Source organism: Pogoniulus pusillus, chromosome 4 (genome assembly GCF_015220805.1).
Source record: "Pogoniulus pusillus isolate bPogPus1 chromosome 4, bPogPus1.pri, whole genome shotgun sequence".
Taxonomy (NCBI): domain Eukaryota; kingdom Metazoa; phylum Chordata; class Aves; order Piciformes; family Lybiidae; genus Pogoniulus; species Pogoniulus pusillus.
This window is the reverse complement of record NC_087267.1, coordinates 47,676,243-47,700,101: the sequence shown is the minus strand read 5'-3', so window position 1 is coordinate 47,700,101 and position 23,859 is coordinate 47,676,243. Positions and strand designations below refer to the sequence as shown.

The following is a 23,859-nucleotide window of genomic DNA, read 5'->3' as shown; positions in this document are numbered from 1 at the left end:
ATGCTGCTGGTGCAGCCTATAGACCTCAGCTCCTTCTCCTTGCTGCTGGGGCAGCCTATAGACCTCAGCTCCTTCTCCAGGCTGCTGGTCCCACTCTGAAGACCTCATCACCACCTTCTCCAGGCTGCTGGCCCAACCTTAAAGACCTTAGCTCCTTCTTCTCCATGCTGCTGGTTCAGCCTTGAAGACCTCAGCTCCTTCTCCAGGCTGCTGGTCCCACTCTGAAGACCTCAGCTCCATCTTGTCCATTCTGCTGGTCCCACTCTGAAGACCTCAGCTCCATCTTGTCCATTCTGCTGGTCCCACTCTGAAGACCTCAGCTCCATCTTGTCCATTCTGCTGGTCCCACTCTGAAGACCTCAGCTCCATCTTGTCCATTCTGCTGGTCCCACTCTGAAGACCTCAGCTCCATCTTGTCCATTCTGCTGGTCCCACTCTGAAGACCTCAGCTCCATCTTGTCCATTCTGCTGGTCCCACTCTGAAGACCTCAGCTCCATCTTGTCCATTCTGCTGGTCCCACTCTGAAGACCTCAGCACCCTCCCAGACTGCTGGTGCAGCCTTAAAGACCCCATGAGTGCTGGGCCTCATCCAAACCCTTATGTTCTGTGCCCAGGAGCTTTCCTGGTCTCTTTCAGCTGGATCTGAATGCTTGAGGAGAACTTTGCCATCTGGAGCAGCCTCTTGAGGGATCAAATCCAACCTTTGGGGTGCATTGAGCCTGGGGAGAGTGGAGGTTTCTCAGCGCGGTTGGGTTCTCCTGGGAGGATCTTGAGTTGCTAACAGCCTTCAGTGCACTCCTAGGAGGAAAGGTGGGGGAGGAGGTGAGTTCTTGGGTTGTCTTTGACTCCTTGACTTCTTTTCCCACCAGCCTTGGGGTTTTCCAGCTCGGGAGTTCCTCAGGAAGAAGCTGATTGGGAAGGAGGTTTGCTTCACCGTGGAGTACAAGACCCCGCAGGGCCGGGAGTATGGCATGGTCTACCTGGGCAAAGGTGAGGCCTGAGGGGGTCCTCAGGCTGCTTCATTGCTGCTCTGCAGCAGGGCACTGAGTCCAGCAGCAGTGAGTGTGCAGCTGGCACCAAGCTAGGAGCAGTGTGGAGCTGTGGGAGGGTAGCAGAGCCCTGCAGAGGGACCTGGCCAGGCTGCATGGGTGGGCAGAGGCCAAGGGGATGAGACTGAACAAGGCCCAGGGCAGGTTCTGCACTTTGGCCACAGCAACCCCAAGCAGCACTTGGGGCTGGGGCCAGAGTGGCTGAGAGCAGCCAGGCAGAGAGGGCCCTGGGGGTGCTGGGGGAGAGGAGGTGAAGCTGAGGCAGCAGTGCCCAGGTGGGCAGCAGAGCCAATGGCATCCTGGGCTGGCTCAGGAGCAGTGTGGGCAGCAGGACAAGGGAGGTTCTTGTGCCCCTGTGCTCAGTACTGCTCAGGCCCCCGCTGGAGTGCTGTGTCCAGTTCTGGGCTGCTCCATTGCAGAGATGTTGCAGTACTGGAAGGTGTCCACAGGAGGGCGCCAAAGCTGTGAGGGGCCTGGAGCAGAGCCCTGTGAGGAGAGGCTGAGGGAGCTGGGGGGGTGCAGCCTGCAGCAGAGGAGGCTCAGGGCAGAGCTCATTGCTGCCTGCAGCTGCCTGCAGGGAGGCTGTAGCCAGGTGGGGTTGGGCTCTGCTGCCAGGTAAGCAGCACCAGAAGAAGGGGACACAGCCTGGAGCTGTGCCAGGGGAGGTGAGGGTGCTGAGCCCCTGGCACAGGTTGCCCAGCGAGGCTGTGGAGCACAGGATCTCACCAGGTGTGATCAAAGATCAAAGATCACTTTGGGTGATTCTGTGCTCCACAACCTCCCTGGAGGTGTTTAGGACCAGGTTAGATGAAGCCCTAAAGCGACCTGTTCTAGTGGGAGGTGTCCCTGCCTGTGGCACAGGGGAGGGAAGTGGCTGAGCTTTGAGGTCCCTCCCAACCTCCCCCACTCTGATTCTCTCGAGTCTCCTCTCTTCACAGACACCAGTGGGGAGAACATTGCTGAGTCCCTGGTGGCTGAAGGTTTGGCCTCACGCCGGGAAGGGATCCGCACCAACAAGTACGTGGGGGGCTTGGGTTCCTCCTCCAAGGACCTCATCTTCACTGCTTCCTCACCTAACCATGGAGCTGTTGAGTTGCTCAGCTCTGGCCAGGCACCAGCCTCTGCTTGGCACCCCTGTGGTGCTCAGCTTTCCCTGGTAGCAGTGGCTCAGTGTGGTGACCTTTTGGTTTTGAAGGGTCGAGGAGGCTTGGAGGTGATTCTGTGCTCCACAACCTCCCTGGAGGTGCTCAGGACCGAGCTGGCTGAGTCCTTCAGCATCCTCTTCTAGTGGGAGGTGTCAAACTTTGCTCCCATCTTCTGCTTCCAGCCTTGAGCAGAGCAGGTTGGCAGAACTGGAAGAGCAAGCCAAGAGTGCCAAGAAGGGGATGTGGAGTGAAGGATCAGGGTCCCACACCATCAGAGACCTCAAGTACACCATTGAGAACCCCAGGCACTTTGTGGACTCCATGCACCAGAAGCCAGTCAATGGTGAGTCGGCATCAGTTCTTCTCCATGGGTGGCTGGCACTCATCCATGGCCTGCATCTTCACTGCCTGCTTGTGCCACACTCTTTGAGGTGCAGCTCCTGGCACATTCTCCCCACAAAGAGCTCCACAGCTCCTTGAGGTGCTGCTCCTGGCACCTTCTCACCACAAAGAGCTCCACAGCTCCTTGAGGTGCTGCTCCTGGCACCTTCTCACCAAAGAGCTCCACAGCTCCTTGAGGTGCTGCTCCTGGCACCTTCTCACCACAAAGAGCTCCACAGCTCCTTGAGGTGCTGCTCCTGGCACCTTCTCACCAAAGAGCTCCACAGCTCCTTGAGGTGCTGCTCCTGGCACCTCCTCACCACAAAGAGCTCCAAAGCTCCTTGGAGAGCTCCAGAGCTCCTTGAGGTGCTGCTCCTGGCACCTCCTCACCACAAAGAGCTCCAAAGCTCCTTGGAGAGCTCCAGAGCTCCTTGAGGTGCTGCTCCTGGCACCTCCTCACCACAAAGAGCTCCACAGCTCCTTGAGGTGCAGCTCCTGGCACCTTCTCACCACAAAGAGCTCCAGAGCTCCTTGAGGTGCTGCTCCTGGCACCTCACCACAAATAGCTCCAAATCTCCTTGGAGAGCTCCAAAGCTCCTTGAGGTGCTGCTCCTGACACCTTCTCACCACAAAGAGTTCCACAGCTCCTTGAGGTGCTGCTCCTGGCACCTTCTCACCATAAAGAGCTCCAAAGCTCCTTGAGGTGCTGCTCCTGGCACCTTCTCACCACGAAGAGCTCCAAAGCTCCTTGAGGTGCAGCTCCTGGCACCTTCTTACCACAAAGAGCTCCACAGCTCCTTGAGGTGCAGCTCCTGGCACCTTCTCACCACAAAGAGCTCCAAAGCTCCTTGAGGTGCTGCTCCTGGCACTTTCTCACCACAAACAGCTCCACAGGTTTGACCTGAGCTCCTTGAGGTGCTGCTCCTGGCACCTTCCCCCCACAAAGAGCTCCTCAGCCTCCACCACAGCTCCACCAACCTCTGCTCCTTTCCTCCACAGCCATCATAGAGCACGTCCGGGACGGCAGCGTGGTCAGAGCCCTTCTGCTCCCTGACTACTACCTGGTCACTGTCATGCTCTCAGGCATCAAGGTGAGGCTTGGCTGGTGGTGCCCCTGGCATGCTCAGAAGACCTCTTTGTAGCCATTTCCACCTGGAGCTTGCCCTGTTGTTCCTTGCCCATCCTCCTTGGTGGCTTCTCTGGGAGGAGGAGGTCTTGCTTAGCTGCTGGCCTTGTGGGACCAGGCCAAGAACTTCTTGGGTGGGAAAAGATCTCCAAGATGATGGAGTCCAAGCCTGAACCACTGCTAGGTGACCACCACACCATGGCCCTCAGCACCACATCTCCACAGCTTTGAAACCCTTCCAGGTTTGGGGATTCCACCACTGCCCTTGGGCAGCCTGGGGCCAGGCTTGGACAGCTCTCAGGGGGCAGAAATTGTTCCTTGTGCTCAACTGAAATAGCTGAGGCAAGCTGAGTGTGGTTCCTCTTGGCTCATCCACTGGGAGAAGACCTGGATGCCCACCTGGCTGCAGGCTCCTTGCAGGGAGCTGTACAGAGCCAGAAGGTCTCCCCTCAGCCTCCTGTGCTCCAGGCTCAGCACCCCCAGCTCCCTCAGCTGCTCCTCACAAGCTCTCCAGAGCCTTCTCCTCCTTCTCCTGACCCTTCCCTGCCTTTGTGGCCCTTGAGGCTGTGTGCAGCCTGCTCTAGGGCAGGGTATCCCTGGGCATGGCAGGGGGGTTGGAACTGGCTGCTCCTTGGGCTCCCTTCCAGCCCTGACTGATTCTGTGAGTCTAAGTCTCCACAACCTCTCTGGTCTCCACCATCCACTCCAGCCAACAAGTTTCTTCTGATGGAACCTCCTGGCTTCCAGGTGGTGCCCCTTGTCCTGGCCCTGGGCACCACTGAGAAGAGTCTGACTCCATCCTTTTGTCCCCAGCAGTGTAGCAGAAGCACTTGGAAGTGCTAATGGACAGCAGCTTGCCCCTGAGCCACCAGCATGGCCTCAAGAAGGCCAATGGCCTCCTGGGGAGGCTTCAAGGAGTGTGTGAGGTGAAGAAGAGTTCTCCTGCACCTCTGCCCTGCCCTGCTGAGGCCACAGCTGGAGAGCTGGGTCCAGTTCTGGGCTCCCCAGTTCCAGAGAGCCTGGGAGCTGCTGGAGAGAGGCCAGTGCAGGCTGGGAAGGTGCTGAGGCCCAGAGAAGGGCAACAAAGCTGGTGAAGGGTCTGGAGAAGGAGGAGAAGGGGCTGGAGAGCTTGTGAGGAGCAGCTGAGGTTGCTGGGGCTGTTGAAGCTGGAGAAGAGCAGCCTGAGAGGGGATCTGCTCCGTGCTCAATAGGAGCTGAAGGGTGAAGGTCATGGAGAAGGAGCTCAGCTCTTCTCAGTGGTGGCCAGGGACAGGAGAAGGAGCAGTGGGCACTGTCTGGAGCCCAGGAGGGAGAACACATTTGGGCTTGGAGGCAGGTGGAGCCCAGAGAGGCTCTGGAGTCTCCTTCTCTGCAGAGCTTCCAACCCCACCTGGCTGCTGTGCAAGCTGCTGTGAGTGTCCCTGCTGGAGCAGGGCACTTGGACTGGATGAGCTCCAGAGGTCCCTTCCCACCACCACCATTGCTCTCCTCTGCCCTGCTGAGGCCACAGCTGGAGAGATGATTCTATGAGCCTCTGGCCCTGCTCCAGCTCCTCAAGGTCCTTCCTGCTCCAGGTTGTGTTGCTCCTCCTGGTGATGTCCAGGAGGATGAGGAGCAGTGAGGATGGCACAAGTTCTCCAGACCCTTCCTCCTGTTTCTCCTCCACACCCTTCACAGCCAGACCAAGTTCTGCAGGGCAGAGTAGAGGTAGAGGAGAGCCTCCTTTAACCTGCTGCCCACACTCCTCCTGCTGCCCACACTCCTCCTGCTGCCCACACTCCTCCTGCTGCCCACACTCCTCCTGCTGCCCACACTCCTCCTGCTGCCCACACTCCTCCTGCTGCCCACACTCCTCCTGCTGCCCACACTCCTCCTGCTGCCCACACTCCTCCTGCTGCCCACACTCCTCCTGCTGCCCACACTCCTCCTGCTGCCCCTCAGCAGACCACAACTGGGCCTTCTGGAGGCCACCTGGGTGGCTCCTGGAGGACTTGGTGTCCATCAGGACTTCTCAGCAGATCAACTCAGCTTCTGCCCATCCTGCCTGAGCACCCTGAGCTGCTTTGCTGCTCAGCTTCTGCCTGCTGAGCGTGGGGCAGGCTGTGGCTGGAGTCTGCCTGGGCTGCAGCTAAGCCTTTGGCACCTCTGCCACAAGCAGCTCCTGGCACAGCTGGCAGCTCCTGGCCTGGGCAGAGTCCCTCTGCTGTGGGTCAGGAACTGGCTGCAGGGCTGGGCCCAGAGAGTGGTGCTGAATGGTGCCACACCCAGCTGGCAGCTGGCACCAGTGCTGTGCCCCAGGAGTCAGTGCTGGGCACAGGCCTGGTCAGTGTCTTCATTGCTGCTCTGCAGCAGGGCACTGAGTCCAGCAGCAGTGAGTGTGCAGCTGGCACCAAGCTAGGAGCAGTGTGGAGCTGTGGGAGGGTAGCAGAGCCCTGCAGAGGGACCTGGCCAGGCTGCATGGGTGGGCAGAGGCCAAGGGGATGAGACTGAACAAGGCCCAGGGCAGGTTCTGCACTTTGGCCACAACAACCCCAAGCAGCACTTGGGGCTGGGGCCAGAGTGGCTGAGAGCAGGCAGGCAGAGAGGGCCCTGGGGGTGCTGGGGGAGAGGAGCTGAAGCTGAGGCAGCAGTGCCCAGGTGGGCAGCAGAGCCAATGGCATCCTGGGCTGGCTCAGGAGCAGTGTGGGCAGCAGGACAAGGGAGGTTCTTGTGCCCACCCCTGTGCTCAGCACTGCTCAGGCCACCCCTGGAGTGCTGTGTCCAGTTCTGGGCTCCTCCATTGCAGAGATGTTGCAGTACTGGAAGTGTCCACAGGAGGGCGCCAAAGCTGTGAGGGGCCTGGAGCAGAGCCCTGTGAGGAGAGGCTGAGGGAGCTGGGGGGGTGCAGCCTGCAGCAGAGGAGGCTCAGGGCAGAGCTCATTGCTGCCTGCAGCTGCCTGCAGGGAGGCTGTAGCCAGGTGGGGTTGGGCTCTGCTGCCAGGCAGCCAGGGCCAGAAGAAGGGGCCAGAGGCTGAAGCTGTGCCAGGGCAGGTCTAGGCTGGATGTTGTTAGGAAGTTGTTGTCAGAGAGAGTGATTGGCATTGGAATGGGCTGCCCAGGGAGGTGGTGGAGTGGCTGTGGCTGGAGGTGTTGCAGCCAAGCCTGGCTGGGGCACTGAGTGCCATGGGCTGGGTGCTTGGGCAGGGCTGGGTGAGCTTGGAGGGCTCTGCCAACCTGCTTGGCTCTGTGATGCTCTGTCTCTTGCCCTCTCCTCCAGTGCCCCACCTTCAAACGGGAGGCAGATGCTCCTGAGGTCCCTGAGCCGTTTGCTGCTGAGGCCAAGTTCTTCACAGAGTCCAGGCTCCTCCAGAGGGATGTGCAGATTGTCCTGGAGAGCTGCCACAACCAGAACATCCTGGGCACCATCCTCCACCCGGCAAGTGCAGGGGCTGGGGAGAAGGGGAGGGGGGAGAAGGTCCAAGCAGGCTTTTGTCATGGCTTGGTGGAGGTGTTTGAGGTGATGTCAAAGTCCACATTGCTCTGGGGGGGTCCTGAGGAGAGGTAGGGTCTGGAGTGGTGGTTGTGGAAGACTCTGGTGGTGCTGAAGCAGTGTCCATGCTCCTCTGGTGGGGTCTTGAGTGATGGTTGTAGGAGACCCTGGTGGTGCTGGAGGTGGTTTCAGTGTCCATGTCCTTCTGGTGGGGTCTTGAGTGATGGTTGTAGGAGACCCTGGTGGTGCTGGAGGTGGTTTCAGTGTCCATGTCCTTCTGGTGGGGTCTTGAGTAATGGTTGTAGGAGACCCTGGTGGTGCTGGAGGTGGTTTCAGTGTCCATGTCCTTCTGGTGGGGTCTTGAGTAATGGTTGTAGGAGACCCTGCTGGTGCTGGAGGTGGTTTCAGTGTCCATGTTCCTCTGGTGGGATCTCGAGGTCTTGTTGGGTGTTGTGATGGTTATAGGAGACCCTGGTGGTGCTGGAGGTGGTTTTGGTGTCCATGTCCCTCTGGTGTGGTCTTGAAGAGTCTTCCAATGGATGTAGAAGACCCTAATGGTGCTGGAGGTGGTTTCAGTGTCTATGTCCCTCTGGTGTGGTCTCAGGGTCTTGTGGGGTCTTGAGTGATGGTTGTAGGAGACCCTTATTGTGCTGAAGGTGGTTTCAGTGTCCATGTCCCTCTGGTGGGGTCTTGAGTGATGGTTGTAGGAGATCCTGGTGGTGCTGGAGGTGGTTTCAGTGTCCCTGTCCCTCTGGTGGGGTCTTGAAGAGTCTTCCAATGGATGTAGGAGACTCTGCTGATGCTGGAGGTGGTTTTGTTGTCCATGCTCCTCTGGTGGGGTCTCGAGGTCTTGTGGGGTCTTGAGTGATGGTTGTAGGAGACCCTTATTGTGCTGAAGGTGGTTTCAGTGTCCCTGTCCCTCTGGTGGGGTCTTGAGTGATGGTTGTGGGGGACCCTGCTGGTGCTGGAGGTAATTTCAGTGTCCCTGTCCCTCTGGTGGGGTCTTGAGTGATGGTTGTGGGGGACCCTGCTGTTGCTGGAGGTGGTTTCGGTGTCCCTGTCCCTCTGGCGGGGCCCTGGGTGCTGGCTGCAGAGGGCTGGGGGGTGTCTGGGCCCGGGGGAGCTGAAGGAGGCTCTCCCCGTGGGCAGAACGGGAACATCACGGAGCTGCTGCTGCGGGAGGGCTTTGCGCGCTGCGTGGACTGGTCCATCGCCGTCTACACCCGCGGCGCCGACAAGCTGCGGGCAGCCGAGAGGTGAGCCCCGCCCCGGGCACCCCGAGGGGCTCCCCCTGCCCACCTCTGCCCACCTCTGCTCTGGGCACCTTCCAAACAACTTCTCCTCCAGCTTATTAGCCCCCCCAGAAACTTCGCCACCAGCTTCAGCCCCGCACCAGGGCCACCTCCCCCAGCTCCTGCCCACCCCAGGGGCTTCTCCCCCAGCTCCTGCCCACCCCAGGGGCTTCTCCCTCAGCTCCTGCCCACCCCAGGGGCTTCTCCCTCAGCTCCTGCCCACCCCAGGGGCTTCTCCCCCAGCCCCTGCCCACCCCAGGGGCTTCTCCCCCAGCCCCTGCCCACCCCAGAGCCACTTCCACCAGCCCCTGCCCACCCCAGAGCCACTTCCACCAGCCCCTGCCCACCCCAGAGCCACTTCCACCAGCCCCTGCCCACCCCAGGGGCTTCTCCCCCAGCCCCACCCCAGAGCCACCTCCCCCAGCCCCTGCCCACCCCAGAGCCACCTCCCCCATCCCAGAGCCACCTCCCCCACCCCCTGCCCACCCCAGGGGCTTCTCCCCCTGCCCACCCCAGAGCCACCTCCGCCAGCCCCTGCCCACCCCAGAGGCTTCTCCGCCAGCTCCTGCCCACCCCAGAGGCTTCTCCGCCAGCTCCTGCCCACCCCAGAGGCTTCTCCGCCAGCTCCTGCCCACCCCAGGGGCTTCTCCTCCAGCTCCTGCCCACCCCAGAGGCTTCTCCCCCAGCCCCTGCCCACCCCAGGGGCTTCTCCCCCAGCCCCTGCCCACCCCAGAGGCTTCTCCCCCAGCCCCTGCCCACCCCAGAGGCTTCTCCCCCAGCCCCTGCCCACCCCAGAGGCTTCTCCGCCAGCCCCTGCCCACCCCAGAGGCTTCTCCGCCAGCTCCTGCCCACCCCAGAGGCTTCTCCCCCAGCTCCTGCCCACCCCAGAGGCTTCTCCCCCAGCTCCTGCCCACCCCAGAGGCTTCTCCCCCAGTTTCTCTGCCCCCTCTCCCTCAAAACCTCTCCCCCACCTTTCCCCCTGCCCCTGAAGCATCTCCCCCAGCCCTCTCTTTCCACATCTGTGCCAACCTCAGAGTACCTAGCAGGGGTTTAGTGGCCAGCTGAAGGCCCAGCAGCTCCCTCCCTGCTGGGGACACTATCCTGGCCCTGACACCTCTGTCCCCTCTCCTCTCAGGTTCGCCAAAGAACGGAAGCTGAGGATCTGGAGGGACTATGTGGCCCCCACAGCCAACCTGGACCAGAAGGACAAGCAGTTTGTGGCCAAGGTGAGCTGCTGGTGGAGCAGGAGAAGCAGCAGGAAGGGTTGGGATGGTGGAGCCAGGTTTGCCTCTGCTTTGGGTCCAGCTCTAGGTGTGCTGCAGGTGGTTTTGGCTTGGCTGCATCCCCTCTGTGGCATCTTGGGCAGGTCTGGGGTGGGTGGAGATGGACCCATGGTGGAGGGAGGAAGTCTGGTGGCTGTCCAGGGGCCTTGCTGCTTGGGGGCTGAACCATCACTGAATCTCCTGAGGGCTTCTTCGAGGCTTGCTGGAGTTCTCTTCAGTGTCAGAATGAGTTTGGCTTGGCAGAGACTCTGAAGATCATCAAGTCCAAGCCTTAACCCAGCCCTGCCAGGGCACCACCAACCCATGGCCCTCAGCACCACATCTCCATGGCCTTAAAACCCTCCAGAGATGAGGACTCCACCCTGGGCAGCCTGGGCCAGGCCTCAAGGGGTAGAAATTGTTCCTGATGGCCAACTTGAACCTCTCCTGGGGCAACTTGAGGCCATTTCCTTCTGCCTCATCACTTAGAAGATGACCTTGATGGCCACCTGGCTGCAGGCCACTTTCATGCTGCTGGAGAGAGCCAGAAGGTCTCTCTCAGCCTCCTTTTCTCCAGGCTCAACAACCCCAGGTCCCTCAGCTGCTCCTCACAAGTTCTTCACTCTTCTTCTTCAGACCCTCCCCAAGCTTTGGTGTCCTCCTCTGGCTCTGCTCCATCTCCTCAATGTCTTTCTTTGGAGGGAGTCTGCTCCTTGGGGGGCTCTGGTCATGAGGGTCTGCTCCTTGGGGGGTTGTGGTCATCAGAGTCTGCTCCTTGGGGGGCTCTGGTCATGAGGGTCTGCTCCTTGGGGGGCTCTGGTCATGAGGGTCTGCTCCTTGGGGGGCTCTGGTCATGAGGGTCTGTTCCTTGGGGGGCTCTGGTCATGAGGGTCTGCTCCTTGGGGGGCTCTGGTCATGAGGGTCTGTTCCTTGGGGGGCTCTGGTCATGAGGGTCTGCTCCTTGGGGGGCTCTGGTCATGAGGGTCTGCTCCTTGGGGGGCTCTGGTCATGAGGGTCTGCTCCTTGGGGGGCTCTGGTCATGAGGGTCTGCTCCTTGGGGGGGCTCTGGTCATGAGGGTCTGCTCCTTGGGGGGGCTCTGGTCATGAGGGTCTGCTCCTTGGGGGGGCTCTGGTCATGAGGGTCTGCTCCTTGGGGGGGCTCTGGTCATGAGGGTCTGCTCCTTGGGGGGGCTCTGGTCATGAGGGTCTGTTCCTTGGGGGGCTCTGGTCATGAGGGTCTGCTCCTTGGGGGGCTCTGGTCATGAGGGTCTGCTCCTTGGGAGGCTCTGCTCATGAGGGTCTCTGCTCCTCAGCTTTGCTCTCTAGGGCTCTGCTCCTGGGGTTTCTGCCCTTGAGTGAGTGACCCCAGCACTTGCTCCTGGGGTCCCAGGTGTGGTCTCCCCAGTGCCCAGTCCAGGAGGACAATCCCTGCCCTGCTCTGGTAGGGTTGATCTCTGAGCAGCCTGCTCTAGGTGAGGTTGTGGAGCAGTTGGATTCAGTCTTCAAGGTCCCTTCCAATGCAAGAGAAGCTCTCTGGAGCTTGGTCTGCTGCTGCCCCTACCTTGGGTTATGGATGGCCCTGTGGAGGACCATCTCAGCTTCTCCAGGGCCCTTGTGGCAGCAGGGCTGGGCTGCAGGAACGGCTTGGAGCCAGGAAGACCTCTGAGGAGCACCCACTAGATGGTGCTGGTGGCTCAGCCACTGTGCCAGCAGGCTGGGAGAGCTCACTTGGCTTGGGCTGCTAACCCTGGGAGGGCTTCAGCCACCCCAGCTCCTGGGCTCCAGGGGGTTCTGCCCTGCAGGGGCTGCTCCTGGAGGTTCTGTTTCTGGGGGTTGTGGTCATGAGAGTCTGCTCCTTGGGGGGCTCTGGTCATGAGAGTGTGCTCCTTGTGGGGCTCTGGTCATGAGGGTCTGCTCCTTGGGGGGCTCTGGTCATGAGGGTCTGCTCCTTGGGGGGCTCTGGTCATGAGGGTCTGCTCCTTGGGGGGCTCTGGTCATGAGGGTCTGCTCCTTGGGGGGCTCTGGTCATGAGGGTCTGCTCCTTGGGGGGCTCTGGTCATGAGGGTCTGCTCCTTGGGGGGCTCTGGTCATGAGAGTGTGCTCCTTGTGGGGCTCTGGTCATGAGAGTGTGCTCCTTGTGGGGCTCTGGTCATGAGGGTCTGCTCCTTGGGGGGCTCTGGTCATGAGGGTCTGCTCCTTGGGGGGCTCTGGTCATGAGGGTCTGCTCCTTGGGGGGCTCTGGTCATGAGGGTCTGCTTCTGAGGGTCTCCTGAGGGTTTTACCCTCGAGGTTCTCCTTCTGGGGGTCTGTTCTTAGCATTTTGGTTGTGAGGTTCTGCTCCTGAGGGTCTCCTTCTGGGGAGTCTACCCTTGAGGGTCTCCTTCTGGGGAGTCTACCCTTGAGGGTCTCCTTCTGGGGAGTCTACCCTTGAGGTTCTCCCTCTGAGGGTCTCCTTCTGGGGGGTCTACCCTAGAGGTTCCCCTTCTGGGGCACCTGTTCTCAGCATTTAGTTGCAAGGTTCTTGTCCTGAGGTTCTCCTCCTGGGGGCTTCTACCCTTGGGGGTCTTCTGGAGGTTGAGTGCTCCTGGGGGGCTCAGCACCTGCAGGCCTTCTCCTTCCTTGGAGTAGACCCCCAGAAAAGCTTCTCCTCCATCTTCTCCTCAGCTTCCCCAGGCTCTGTTGGGCTTTTCTCCTCTCCCAGTTGCCCAACTCCCAAGCCCAACTGGTCATGGAGAGGGACCAGAGCTTAGAAGCCAACTGCAGGTCCTTGGCGCTGCCATCGCGGTGAGAAGCAGCAGCTGGCCCAGTGCCCACCATGGGCACGGAGCTGGCACTGCCAGGAGTTGGCACAGGCACCCATTACTCATCCTTTCTGCTCAGCAGCTTCTGGAGGTGGCTGTGGAAGCTTCTGGCACCTCCAAGATGTCCCTTGTTTGGTGGAAGCAGCCTGTGGGATGCTGGCGAGGAGGTGCCACCAGCAGATGCCTCATCCTTGGCACCACAGCAAGGCAGTGGAAGGCTCTCATGGGGGGTTGGAGGCTCAGCAGCAGCTCCAGGCCTTGTGCCAGCTGTTGCCATGGGGCGGGTGTGCCCCCAAAGTTGGAAGTGTGGCCCCAAAGCTGGGAGATGTGGCCCCAAAATGGGAAGTTTGGCTCCAAAATGGGAAATGTGGCCCCAAAACTGGGAGCTGTGGCCCCAGACTGGGGTTTGAGGGGTGGAGCACTGATGGATTAAGAAGTGGCTTGAAGGCTGCACCCACAGAGTGGCTGCCAATGGCTCCGTGGCCAAGTGGAGTCCCTCAGGGGTGAGCCCTGGGATCAGCATCTCTGTGGGTGCCATGGGCAGAGGCTCTGAGTGCAGCCTCAGCAAGGTTGCTGCCCACACCAAGCTGTGTGCTGCAGCAGCCAGGCTGAGGGCAGGCATCCAGCCAGAGGCACCTGGGCAGGCTGCAGAGGTGGGCACAGGCCAAGCTCAGGAGGTGCAACAAGACCAAGGGCAAGGTCCTGCAGCTGGGTGGAGGCAATGCCAAGCACCAATCCAGGCTGGGCAGTGCCAGGCTGGAGAGCAGCCCTGAGGAGAGGCACTTGGGGGTGCTGCTGGAGGAGAAGCTCAGCAGGAGCCAGCAGTGTGCACTTGCAGCCCAGAAAGCCAAGCAGAGCCTGGGCTGCAGCAGCAGCAGTGTGGCCAGCAGGGCCAGGGAGGGGATTCTGCCCCTCTGCTCTGCTCTGCTGAGACCCCAGCTGGAGTCCTGCATCCAGCTCTGGAGCCCCTGGGACAAGAGGGCTGTGGAGATGCTGGAGAGTGTCCAGAGCAGGGCCAGGAGGATGCTGAGAGGCTGCAGCAGCTCTGCTGTGAGCACAGACTGAAAGAGTTGGGGCTGTGCAGGCTGCAGCAGAGGAGGCTCCTAGGTGAGCACCTTGAGCTTGCAGAGCTCTGCCAACCTGCCTGGCTCTGGGGCTCTCTGCTTTGGGGCACAACCTCTCAGGTCTGGGCACAAGCCCAGTTAGGATCCCCCCCAAGCATGGGGGCACAACTTCCCTTCCAGTTTTGGGGCTCAGTCCACTCCAGTTTGGGGCTGCTCACACAGGTTCAGGGCAGAACCCTCCCAGTTTTGGGGCACAGGCTCCCAGTTTTGGGGCACAGGCTCCCAGTTTTGGGGCACAGGCTCCCAGTTTTGGGTGTATCTCCCCAGTTTTGGGGCACAGGCTCCCAGTTTTGGGCACCCTCTGAGCCCTTCTCCATCCTCTCAGCACCCTCTGAGCCCTCATCCTTCCTTCCAACACCCTTTGGTGGGGTCTGAGCACCCTCTGGGCCCTCATCCTTCCTCCCAGCACCCCCTGAGCCCTCCTCCATCCTCCCAGCACCCCTCAGGGAGCTCTCAGCACCGCCAGGCTGGCATCAGGCTGGCAGCTCCTGCTGGGGCAGCTCCGGGAAAGGCAGAACATGGCAGAGCTGACATAGGGGAGGAGGAGGAGGGAAGGGAGGAGGAAGAGGAGGAGGAAGATCCCAACCTGGCTTTGCTAAAGCAGCAAAGTGAAGCTAATTTTGGCTGCTTGCTCCTGGGGCTTTGTGTGCCAGGGGAGGGGTTGAGGGGTGGAGGAGAACTGAAGGTTTGGGCTGGATTCGATGCTGTGGGAGAGTGGCAGGAGGAGGAGGCTGAGGAGGAAGAGGAGGAGGAAGAATCTGGCAGCTTCTCTCCTGAACTGCCTACATCAGCTTGGCTTGGAGCAACCCAAAAATTGGGGACATCCTCCTTCCCTTCCCCTCCCCTGCCCTTCCCCCCCCGAAAAAGGCTTCTCCTGCCAGAAGCTGTTTAGAATCCAGCCCTAAAGTGCTCACAGCTTCTGCCTCTGCCTCTGCACCACAGGCTGGGGCCAGAGTGGCTGAGAGCAGGCAGGCAGAGAGGGCCCTGGGGGTGCTGGCAGAGAGGAGCTGAAGCTGAGGCAGCAGTGCCCAGGTGGGCAGCAGAGCCAATGGCATCCTGGGCTGGCTCAGGAGCAGTGTGGGCAGCAGGACAAGGGAGGTTCTTGTGCCCCTGTGCTCAGCACTGCTCAGGCCACCCCTGGAGTGCTGTGTCCAGTTCTGGGCTCCTCCATTGCAGAGAGCTGTTGAGGTGCTGGAAGGTGTTTGGAGCAGGGCAGCAAGGCTGGGGAGGGGCCTGGAGCAGAGCCCTGTGAGGAGAGGCTGAGGGAGCTGGGGGGGTGCAGCCTGCAGCAGAGGAGGCTCAGGGCAGAGCTCATTGCTGCCTGCAGCTGCCTGCAGGGAGGCTGTAGCCAGGTGGGGTTGGGCTCTGCTGCCAGGCAAGCAGCAACAGAAGAAGGGGCCAGAGGCTGAAGCTGTGCCAGGGCAGGTCTAGGCTGGATGTTGTTAGGAAGTTGTTGTCAGAGAGAGTGATTGGCATTGGAATGGGCTGCCCAGGGAGGTGGTGGAGTGGCTGTGGCTGGAGGTGTTGCAGCCAAGCCTGGCTGGGGCACTGAGTGCCATGGGCTGGGTGCTTGGGCAGGGCAGGGCAGGGCTGGGTGAGCTTGGAGGGCTCTGCCAACCTGCTTGGCTCTGTGAGTCTGTTCTGTGACTCTGTTCCACTCTTGCCCTGCTGGAGAACTGTGTCCAGAGCAGAGGAAGGAGATCTCAGCCTTGCTGCTCTTGAAGCCCTTTCCCCCCTAGCTCCCCCCAGCCCGAGGGGTAGCAAGATGCTGGCAATCCAAATTGGAGGAGACACCAAAGCTTCGTCTCCAACCTCCCCCAGGGGACAACTCAGCTTCTCCTAGGACCTAAATCTCCTCTTTCCCTGCCAGCCCAACCCAGCCCAGAGCACTTTTGCCCTGTTAAGCAGAGTAATCACATCTCATGCTCCAGGGCATCGTCCTGGCTGGGGGAAGGAGGTCAGGGGGGGAACTCAGCAGCACGTTTCTGAGCATCCATCCCTGCCTCCTTGGACACAAACCAGCTGCTGAAACCCAGAGGAGCTGCAAGTCAGCTCTGAGGGTCAATCCCCATGCTTCATTAGACACCCAGCACGTGCTTCCCCCTCTCCTCGTGGTGCTTCTCTGGCAGAAGGGCAAGAGGATGCCAAGTGCCAACATCTCAGCCTCCAGCCTGGCCACAGGAGACGTTGGGGAGCCAGCAACTGGCACCAGGGACCTGGCCAAGTCCATCCAGCCCTGAGCAAACCCCTGCATTCCTGGCCAGAAATGGTCTTAGACTCAAAATCAGTCAGGCCTGGAAGGGAGCCCAAGGAGCAGCCAGTTCCAACCCCCTGCCATGCCCAGGGACACCCTACCCTAGAGCAGGCTGCACACAGCCTCAGCCAGCCTGGCCTCAAACACCTCCAGCCATGGGGCCTCAACCACCTCCCTGGGCAACCCATTCCAGCCTCTCACCACTCTCCTGCTCAACAACTTCCTCCTCACCTCCAGCCTCACTCTCCCCACCTCCAGCTTTGCTCCATTCCCCCCACTCCTGCCACTCCCCCACAGCCTCAAAAGTCCCTCCCCAGCTTTTTTGGAGCCCACTTCAGATCCTGGCAGGCCACAAGAAGGTCACCTGGGAGCCTCCTCTGCTCCAGCCTGCACAGCCCCAACTCTTTCAGGCTGTGCTCACAGCAGAGCTGCTGCAGCCTCTGAGCATCCTCCTGGCCCTGCTCTGGACACTCTCCAGCATCTCCACAGCCCTCTTGTCCCAGGGGCTCCAGAGCTGGATGCAGGACTCCAGCTGGGGTCTCAGCAGAGCAGAGCAGAGGGGCAGAATCCCCTCCCTGGCCCTGCTGGCCACACTGCTGCTGCTGCAGCCCAGGCTCTGCTTGGCTTTCTGGGCTGCAAGTGCACACTGCTGGCTCCTGCTCAGCTTCTCCTCCAGCAGCACCCCCAAGTGCCTCTCCTCAGGGCTGCTCTCCAGCCTGGCACTGCCCAGCCTGGATTGGTGCTTGGCATTGCCTCCACCCAGCTGCAGGACCTTGCCCTTGGTCTTGTTGCACCTCCTGAGCTTGGCCTGTGCCCACCTCTGCAGCCTGCCCAGGTGCCTCTGGCTGGATGCCTGCCCTCAGCCTGGCTGCTGCAGCACACAGCTTGGTGTGGGCAGCAACCTTGCTGAGGCTGCACTCAGTGCCTCTGCCCACAGTGCCAGGCGTGGAGGCAACTTGGAGGGCACTTTGCCAGCTTGACCCAGCTGTGCTGGGGCTCTGAGGGGCCATGAGGTGCTGCAGGACAGGGTCTCTACATCCACCTCGAGTCAGAGTGGAGCCAGCTCCTTCTCCATCCTTTCTATCCACTCTGCCTCCAGCCTGGCACATCCATGGGGCTGTAGTGACCCAAGTGCAGTACCCAGGACTTGGCCTGGGTGAACCTTATCCCACTCACCTTGGCCCAAGATGATTGGGATGGGTTCATCCAGGTCCTTCTCCATCCTTTCCAGCCACTCTTCCTCCAGCCTGAAGCATCCATGGGGCTGTAGTGACTTAGCCTTGGTGAACCTCACCCCATTGACCTTGGCCCAACCCATCCAGGTCCCCTTCCATCCTTTCCAGCCACTCTGCCCTCAGCCTGGAGCATCCTTGGGGCTGTTGTGACCCAAGACTTGGCCTTGGTGAATCTCATCCCATGGATCTTGGCCCAATTCATCCAGGTCCTTTTCCATCCTTTCCAGCCACTCTGCCCCAGACTGGAGCATCCATGGAGGTGTAGTGACTTGGCCTTGGTGAACTTCATCCCATGGACCTTGGCCCAATCCATCCAGGTCCTTCTCCATCCCCTCCAGCCACTCTGCCCCCAGCCTGCTGTGCATCTGTCACTCAAGGATGTGGCATCAGGAGCAGGGTGGCAGCAGGACCTGAGGATGACCTCCAGGTGCTCCCAGCTCCAGGCAGGAGGCTTCAGCCTGCTGGAAGCAGCAGCAGATGCTTTGCAGGCCCTTTCTCAGGGCTTTCATGGGTGAGAAGAGGACAGGGTGAGGGAGGTGAGAGCAGAACAGGAGAGTCAGCAGTGTCCCCGTGGCTGTGCCATTTGTCACCTTACTTCATCCAATATTGATGGTGCCTTCACTGCCACCCAGGAGCTCTTGGAGGAAAGGATGGAAAGGATTTTCCTGCTGAGCTTTGGCTTTCTCCAGGCCTCTGCAGATGTTTCATGTTCCTCCACCCTCCCCCCCCCAACACCTGCAGGGATCATCCTTCCCAATGTGGTCCATTGCAGACTGCAGGGGGAAGGGGGAGGTGATAGTCCTGGAGGAAGGAGGGCTCCAGTTTGTGCCCTCCCTCTGCCCCCCATCAACCTTCCCTAGGGGTGAGAAGAGAGGGAAAGTTGTTGTTGTTCTTCTTGAGGTTCACCATGATGCTGATCTGAGGGGACTCCTGGAGCTCATCCAGCTGGCACCAGTGCTGTGCCCCAGGAGTCAGTGCTGGGCACAGGCCTGGTCAGTGTCTTCATTGCTGCTCTGGAGCAGGGCACTGAGTCCAGCAGCAGTGAGTGTGCAGCTGGCACCAAGCTAGGAGCAGTGTGGAGCTGTGGGAGGGTAGCAGAGCCCTGCAGAGGGACCTGGCCAGGCTGCATGGGTGGGCAGAGGCCAAGGGGATGAGACTGAACAAGGCCCAGGGCAGGTTCTGCACTTTGGCCACAACAACCCCAAGCAGCACTTGGGGCTGGGGCCAGAGTGGCTGAGAGCAGGCAGGCAGAGAGGGCCCTGGGGGTGCTGGCAGAGAGGAGCTGAAGCTGAGGCAGCAGTGCCCAGGTGGGCAGCAGAGCCAATGGCATCCTGGGCTGGCTCAGGAGCAGTGTGGGCAGCAGGACAAGGGAGGTTCTTGTGCCCCTGTGCTCAGCACTGCTCAGGCCACCCCTGGAGTGCTGTGTCCAGTTCTGGGCTCCTCCATTGCAGAGCTGTTGCAGTACTGGAAGGTGTCCGCAGGAGGGCGCCAAAGCTGTGAGGGGCCTGGAGCAGAGCCCTGTGAGGAGAGGCTGAGGGAGCTGGGGGGGTGCAGCCTGCAGCAGAGGAGGCTCAGGGCAGAGCTCATTGCTGCCTGCAGCTGCCTGCAGGGAGGCTGTAGCCAGGTGGGGTTGGGCTCTGCTGCCAGGCAAGCAGCAACAGAAGAAGGGGCCAGAGGCTGAAGCTGTGCCAGGGCAGGTCTAGGCTGGATGTTGTTAGGAAGTTGTTGTCAGAGAGAGTGATTGGCATTGGAATGGGCTGCCCAGGGAGGTGGTGGAGTGGCTGTGGCTGGAGGTGTTGCAGCCAAGCCTGGCTGGGGCACTGAGTGCCATGGTCTGGGTGCTTGGGCAGGGCTGGGTGAGCTTGGAGGTCTCTGCCAACCTGCTTGAACCTCTGAACTGGATGCAGTGCTCCAGGTGTGCTCTCAGCAGGGCAGATCAGAGCCTCCCCAGCCCTGCTGGACACTTCTGCTGCACCCCAGGCTGCCATTGGCTCTCTTGGCCCCAGGGGCACATAGTTGGCCCATACAGGACTCTGCTGTCCACCAGCACCCCAAAGTCTTCCTCCAGGGAGCTGCTTTCCTGCAGGACAGCTCCCAACCTGTACTGCTGCCTGGTGTTCCTCCTGCCCAGCTGCAGGACCCTGCATATATCCTCACTGAAACCTTGAGCTTTGCCTTCTCCCAGCCCTCCTTGGGTGGCAGCACAGCTTGAGTGGTGTCAGCCACACACACACACACACATCCAGCTGAAAAGGGGTCCAGGTTGGCACTCAGTGCCATGGGCTGGGTGATTGGGCAGGGCTGGGTGCTAGGTTGGACTGGATGAGCTTGGAGCTCTCTCCCAACCTGCTTGATTCCAGGCTGATGACTCTATGATGGTGCAAGCTGTTGGGCCACCCTGCTCAGCTGCCCCCTTTCCCCTTGCCCAGGTGATGCAGGTGCTGAATGCTGATGCCATCGTGGTGAAGCTCAACTCTGGAGACTACAAAACCATTCACCTCTCCAGCATCAGACCTCCTCGGCTGGAAGGGGACAGCACACAGGTGAGCCTGGGCTGGGGGGGGGCATGGGGAGGGCACCTCAGGGGGACACTGGGAAGGGGCTCTGCTCTCTCTCAGGCAGCAGTCAGCAGTGGCTGTGGCCATCTGAGGTGGGCAGCAGAGCCAATGGCATCCTGGGCTGGCTGAGGAGCAGTGTGGGCAGCAGGACAAGGGAGGTTCTTGTGCCCCTGTGCTCAGCACTGCTCAGGCCACCCCTGGAGTGCTGTGTCCAGTTCTGGGCTCCTCCATTGCAGAGATGTTGCAGTACTGGAAGGTGTCCACAGGAGGGCGACAAAGCTGTGAGGGGCCTGGAGCAGAGCCCTGTGAGGAGAGGCTGAGGGAGCTGGGGGGGTGCAGCCTGCAGCAGAGGAGGCTCAGGGCAGAGCTCATTGCTGCCTGCAGCTGCCTGCAGGGAGGCTGTAGCCAGGTGGGGTTGGGCTCTGCTGCCAGGCAAGCAGCACCAGAAGAAGGGGCCAGAGGCTGAAGCTGTGCCAGGGCAGGTCTAGGCTGGATGTTGTTAGGAAGTTGTTGGCAGAGAGAGTGATTGGCATTGGAATAGGCTGCCCAGGGAGGTGGTGGAGTGGCTGTGGCTGGAGGTGTTGCAGCCAAGCCTGGCTGGGGCACTGAGTGCCATGGTCTGGGTGCTTGGGCAGGGCTGGGTGCTGGGCCAGGCTGGGTGAGCTTGGAGGGCTCTGCCAACCTGCTTGGCTCTATGATGGCATCCAGCAAGGGCTACACCGAGGGCAGAGCATGGCTGGCAAAGGCAGAGGCTGCTTGTGGTGGGGTCACAGCTGCAGTGGACATGGGAAGGGCAACTTGCAGCATCTGCCCAGCCCTGAGTGAGGCTTTGGGCTCTGTGCCACAGGGCATCCTGGGCACCAAGCTGGGGACACACAGGCTGCATGGGTCAGGAATGGGCTGGGTGGTAGCAGGCAGACAGCAGTGAGCAAGGGCACAGTGCCCACTTGCAGAGCAGTGCCAAGTGGCTCCCTCAGGGGTCAGTGCTGGCAGCAGTGCTGTGGAGCAGCTTTGTCAGTGATATGGGCAGAGCAATCAGTGCAGCCTCAGCAAGTGTGCAGGTGGCACCAAGCTGTGTGGCACAGGTTGAGGGTGGTGAGCCCCTGGCACAGGTTGCCCAGGGAGGTGGTGGAGCACAGAATCACCCAATGTGATCAAAGATCACATTGGGTGATTCTGTGCTCCACCACCTCCCTGGAGGTGTTCAGCACCAGGCTGGATGAGGCCTTTGAGTGACCTCTTCTAGTAGGAGCTGTCCCCTGCCTATGGCACAGCTTCGAGGTCCCCTCCCAACCTAACCCATTCCATGATGAGGAAGCTTCCACCTGCATGCCAGAAGAAGACTTCCTAGCTGGGAATCTCCAACCTCCATCCAAGGATCTTTTCCAAGCCTCCTTTATTCCAGGCTTATTTTTACCCTGGATGTCTCTTGGGGTGGGTGCCACAGCCCTGGTGGGTACCACCACCTCGTGCCACAGCTCTTGGAGCTGTTGGTTGCCCACCAGGGACCGTGCCAAGGTTGCTGTGGGAACAGAGACTTGGCAATTCCACCCTCTTGGAATGGTCTGGTGTTGTCCACACTGAATTATGGATGAACTTCCCAGATTAGCCTCTTCCTCCTCCATCCTGCCTCAAGCTGGCGTCAGCACCGTGTTGGGACACAAGAGGTGGCTGAGAAGTGGCCACCAGAGGTGGTGGGGAGGTAGAGCTGCTGCTCTGTGCCACCTTGGCACCCTGCAGAGCAGCCCATGGCATGCAGGGAGGCATTACCAGAGGTGCTAGGAAGGTAGAGTTGCTGCTCTGTTCCACCTTGGCATCCTGCAGAGCAGCCCATGGCATGCAGGGAGGCATTACCAGAGGTGGTGGGGAGGTAGAGCTGCTGCTCTGTGCCACCTTGGCACCCTGCAGAGCAGCCCATGGCATGCAGGGAGGCATTACCAGAGGTGCTAGGAAGGTAGAGCTGCTGCTCTGTTCCACCTTGGCACCCTGCAGAGCAGCCCATGGCATGCAGGGAGGCATTACCAGAGGTGCTAGGGAGGTAGAGCTGCTGCTCTGTGCCACCTTGGCACCCTGCAGGGTGATTCATGGTATCTGAGGAGGCTCCAGAGAGGCAGCTGCCATCTCTTCCCTCCTCTTGCCTCACTCCTGTGGCATTTCAGTGTGGGTGACTGCTTTCTCCTGCAGCAGGTTGTCTTGAGTGCCAGCACACAGCACCCACAGCATGGCCAGGGGCCTGTGCCCAGCCAGCATGGGTTTAGGAGGGGCAGGTCCTGCCTGAGCACCCTGAGCTGCTTTGCTGCTCAGCTTCTGCCTGCTGAGCGTGGGGCAGGCTGTGGCTGGAGGCTGCCTGGGCTGCAGCTAAGCCTTTGGCACCTCTGCCACAAGCAGCTCCTGGCACAGCTGGCAGCTCCTGGCCTGGGCAGAGTCCCTCTGCTGTGGGTCAGGAACTGGCTGCAGGGCTGGGCCCAGAGAGTGGTGCTGAATGGTGCCACACCCAGCTGGCAGCTGGCACCAGTGCTGTGCCCCAGGGGTCAGTGCTGGGCACAGGGGTCAGGTTTGGGCCCCCCTTCACCCCAGGGAGGACATTGAGAGCCTGGAGCAGGTCTAGAGAAGGACAACAAAGGTGGGGAAGGGTCTGGAGAAGGAGGAGAAGGCTCTGGAGAGCTTGTGAGGAGCAGCTGAGGGTCCTGGGGGTGCTGAGCCTGGAGCAAAGGAGGCTGAGGGGAGACCTTCTGGCTCTGTACAGCTCCCTGAGAGGAGCCTGCAGCCAGGTGGGCATCCAGGTTGCCCCAGGGGAGGTTCAGATTGGCCATGAGGAACAATTTCTCCCCCTGGAGGGTTGTCCAGGGCAGTGGTGGAGTCCTCATCCCTGGAATGGTTTTGGTGCTGTGGAGCTTGGTGGTGCCCTGGCAGTGCTGAGCTCAGGGCTGGACTCTGATCTCAGAGGTCTTCTGCAACCAAAACAACTCCTTGGTCCTAAAACCTTTGAGTGATGCTGCCCCAGAAGCCTCCCAGCACTTTGCTGGTGGCATCAGCCAGGGGTGGGTGACCCAACCTGAGTCACCAGCCAGGAGAAAGCAGACAGCAGCAAGCTTCAGCCTGGCAGGCTCCTAGAACACAGCTGGGAGAAGGTGCCCCGAGGCTGTCCTTGAAGGTCCTCCCCCAGCACCACCTCAGCCTTATCTGCACAGCACAGGCAGGAGCTGGGACCTGCGAGTCCCACAGCAGGGAGAAGCTCAGGCATGGAGTCAGGACTCAACTCTGCTCCCACTTCCCTTCCCACCTCCTCCTCCTCCTCCTCCTGCCAGGGTCCAGGTGGGGTCTCTGCACCCTCAACACCTCACCTATGCAGAGAGGAGGTTTTGTCCCTCCTCCAGACTCCAAACACACCCAGCCTAGGAGCTCTGGGATGGATTTGGATCCTGCCTTCCTCCAGGAGTCGAGGTCCAGGGGTTTGATTCTCCCCAGCCCAAGCCTGGGACCAATTAAGATGTCAATTTAGATAAGTGGGGATGGGAGGAGATCTGCAGCCTTCAGCCTCCCTGAGGAGGTGCTGCAGTTGAGTGGCCATGGGAGGGCAGCTCTGGAGAGAAGAGCAAAGATGAAACCCATCCAGCTCCGAGGAGAAGGAACTGGGGATGCTGGTGAACGAGAAGGTCCCCATGAGCCAGCAGTGTGGCCTCAGAAAGGCCAAGGGTCTCCTGGGGGAGGGGAAGCTGAGTGTGGCCAGCAGGTCAAGGGAGGTTCTCCTCCACTCTGCTCTGCCCTGCTGAGGTCACAGCTGCAGAGCTGGGTCCAGTTCTGGGCTCCCCAGTTCCAGAGAGACTGGGAGCTGCTGGAGAGAGGCCAGTGGAGAGGCTGAAGGAGCTGAGGGGCCTGGAGCAGCTCTGGGAGGAGGGCAGGCTGAGAGCCCTGGGGCTGTTTGGCCTGGAGAAGAGCAGCCTGAGAGGGGATCTGCTCAGTGCTCAGCAAGAGCTAAAGGGTGGGGAGCAAGAGGTGGGGCCAGAGTTGGCAGCTGGCACCAGTGCTGTGCCCCAGGGGTCAGTGCTGGGCACAGGCATGGTCAGTGTCTTCATTGCTGGTCTGGAGCAGGGCACTGAGTCCAGCAGCAGTGAGTGTGCAGCTGGCACCAAGCTAGGAGCAGTGTGGAGCTGTGGGAGGG

General features: G+C 60.6%; 1 protein-coding gene across 1 annotated transcript in view; it reads left to right on the top strand.

Annotated features, from left to right (window-relative positions):
• The window catches only part of SND1 (staphylococcal nuclease and tudor domain containing 1), a 76,213-nt gene that overhangs the window by 6,087 nt on the left and 46,267 nt on the right, over positions 1-23,859 (top strand). The window contains exons 3-10 of the mRNA XM_064141569.1: positions 871-991; positions 1,989-2,067; positions 2,378-2,538; positions 3,576-3,667; positions 6,959-7,117; positions 8,321-8,427; positions 9,599-9,689; positions 19,569-19,682. Of these exons, the coding sequence (XP_063997639.1) occupies positions 871-991; positions 1,989-2,067; positions 2,378-2,538; positions 3,576-3,667; positions 6,959-7,117; positions 8,321-8,427; positions 9,599-9,689; positions 19,569-19,682 (924 nt within the window). The remainder of the gene's footprint in view (positions 1-870; positions 992-1,988; positions 2,068-2,377; positions 2,539-3,575; positions 3,668-6,958; positions 7,118-8,320; positions 8,428-9,598; positions 9,690-19,568; positions 19,683-23,859) is intronic.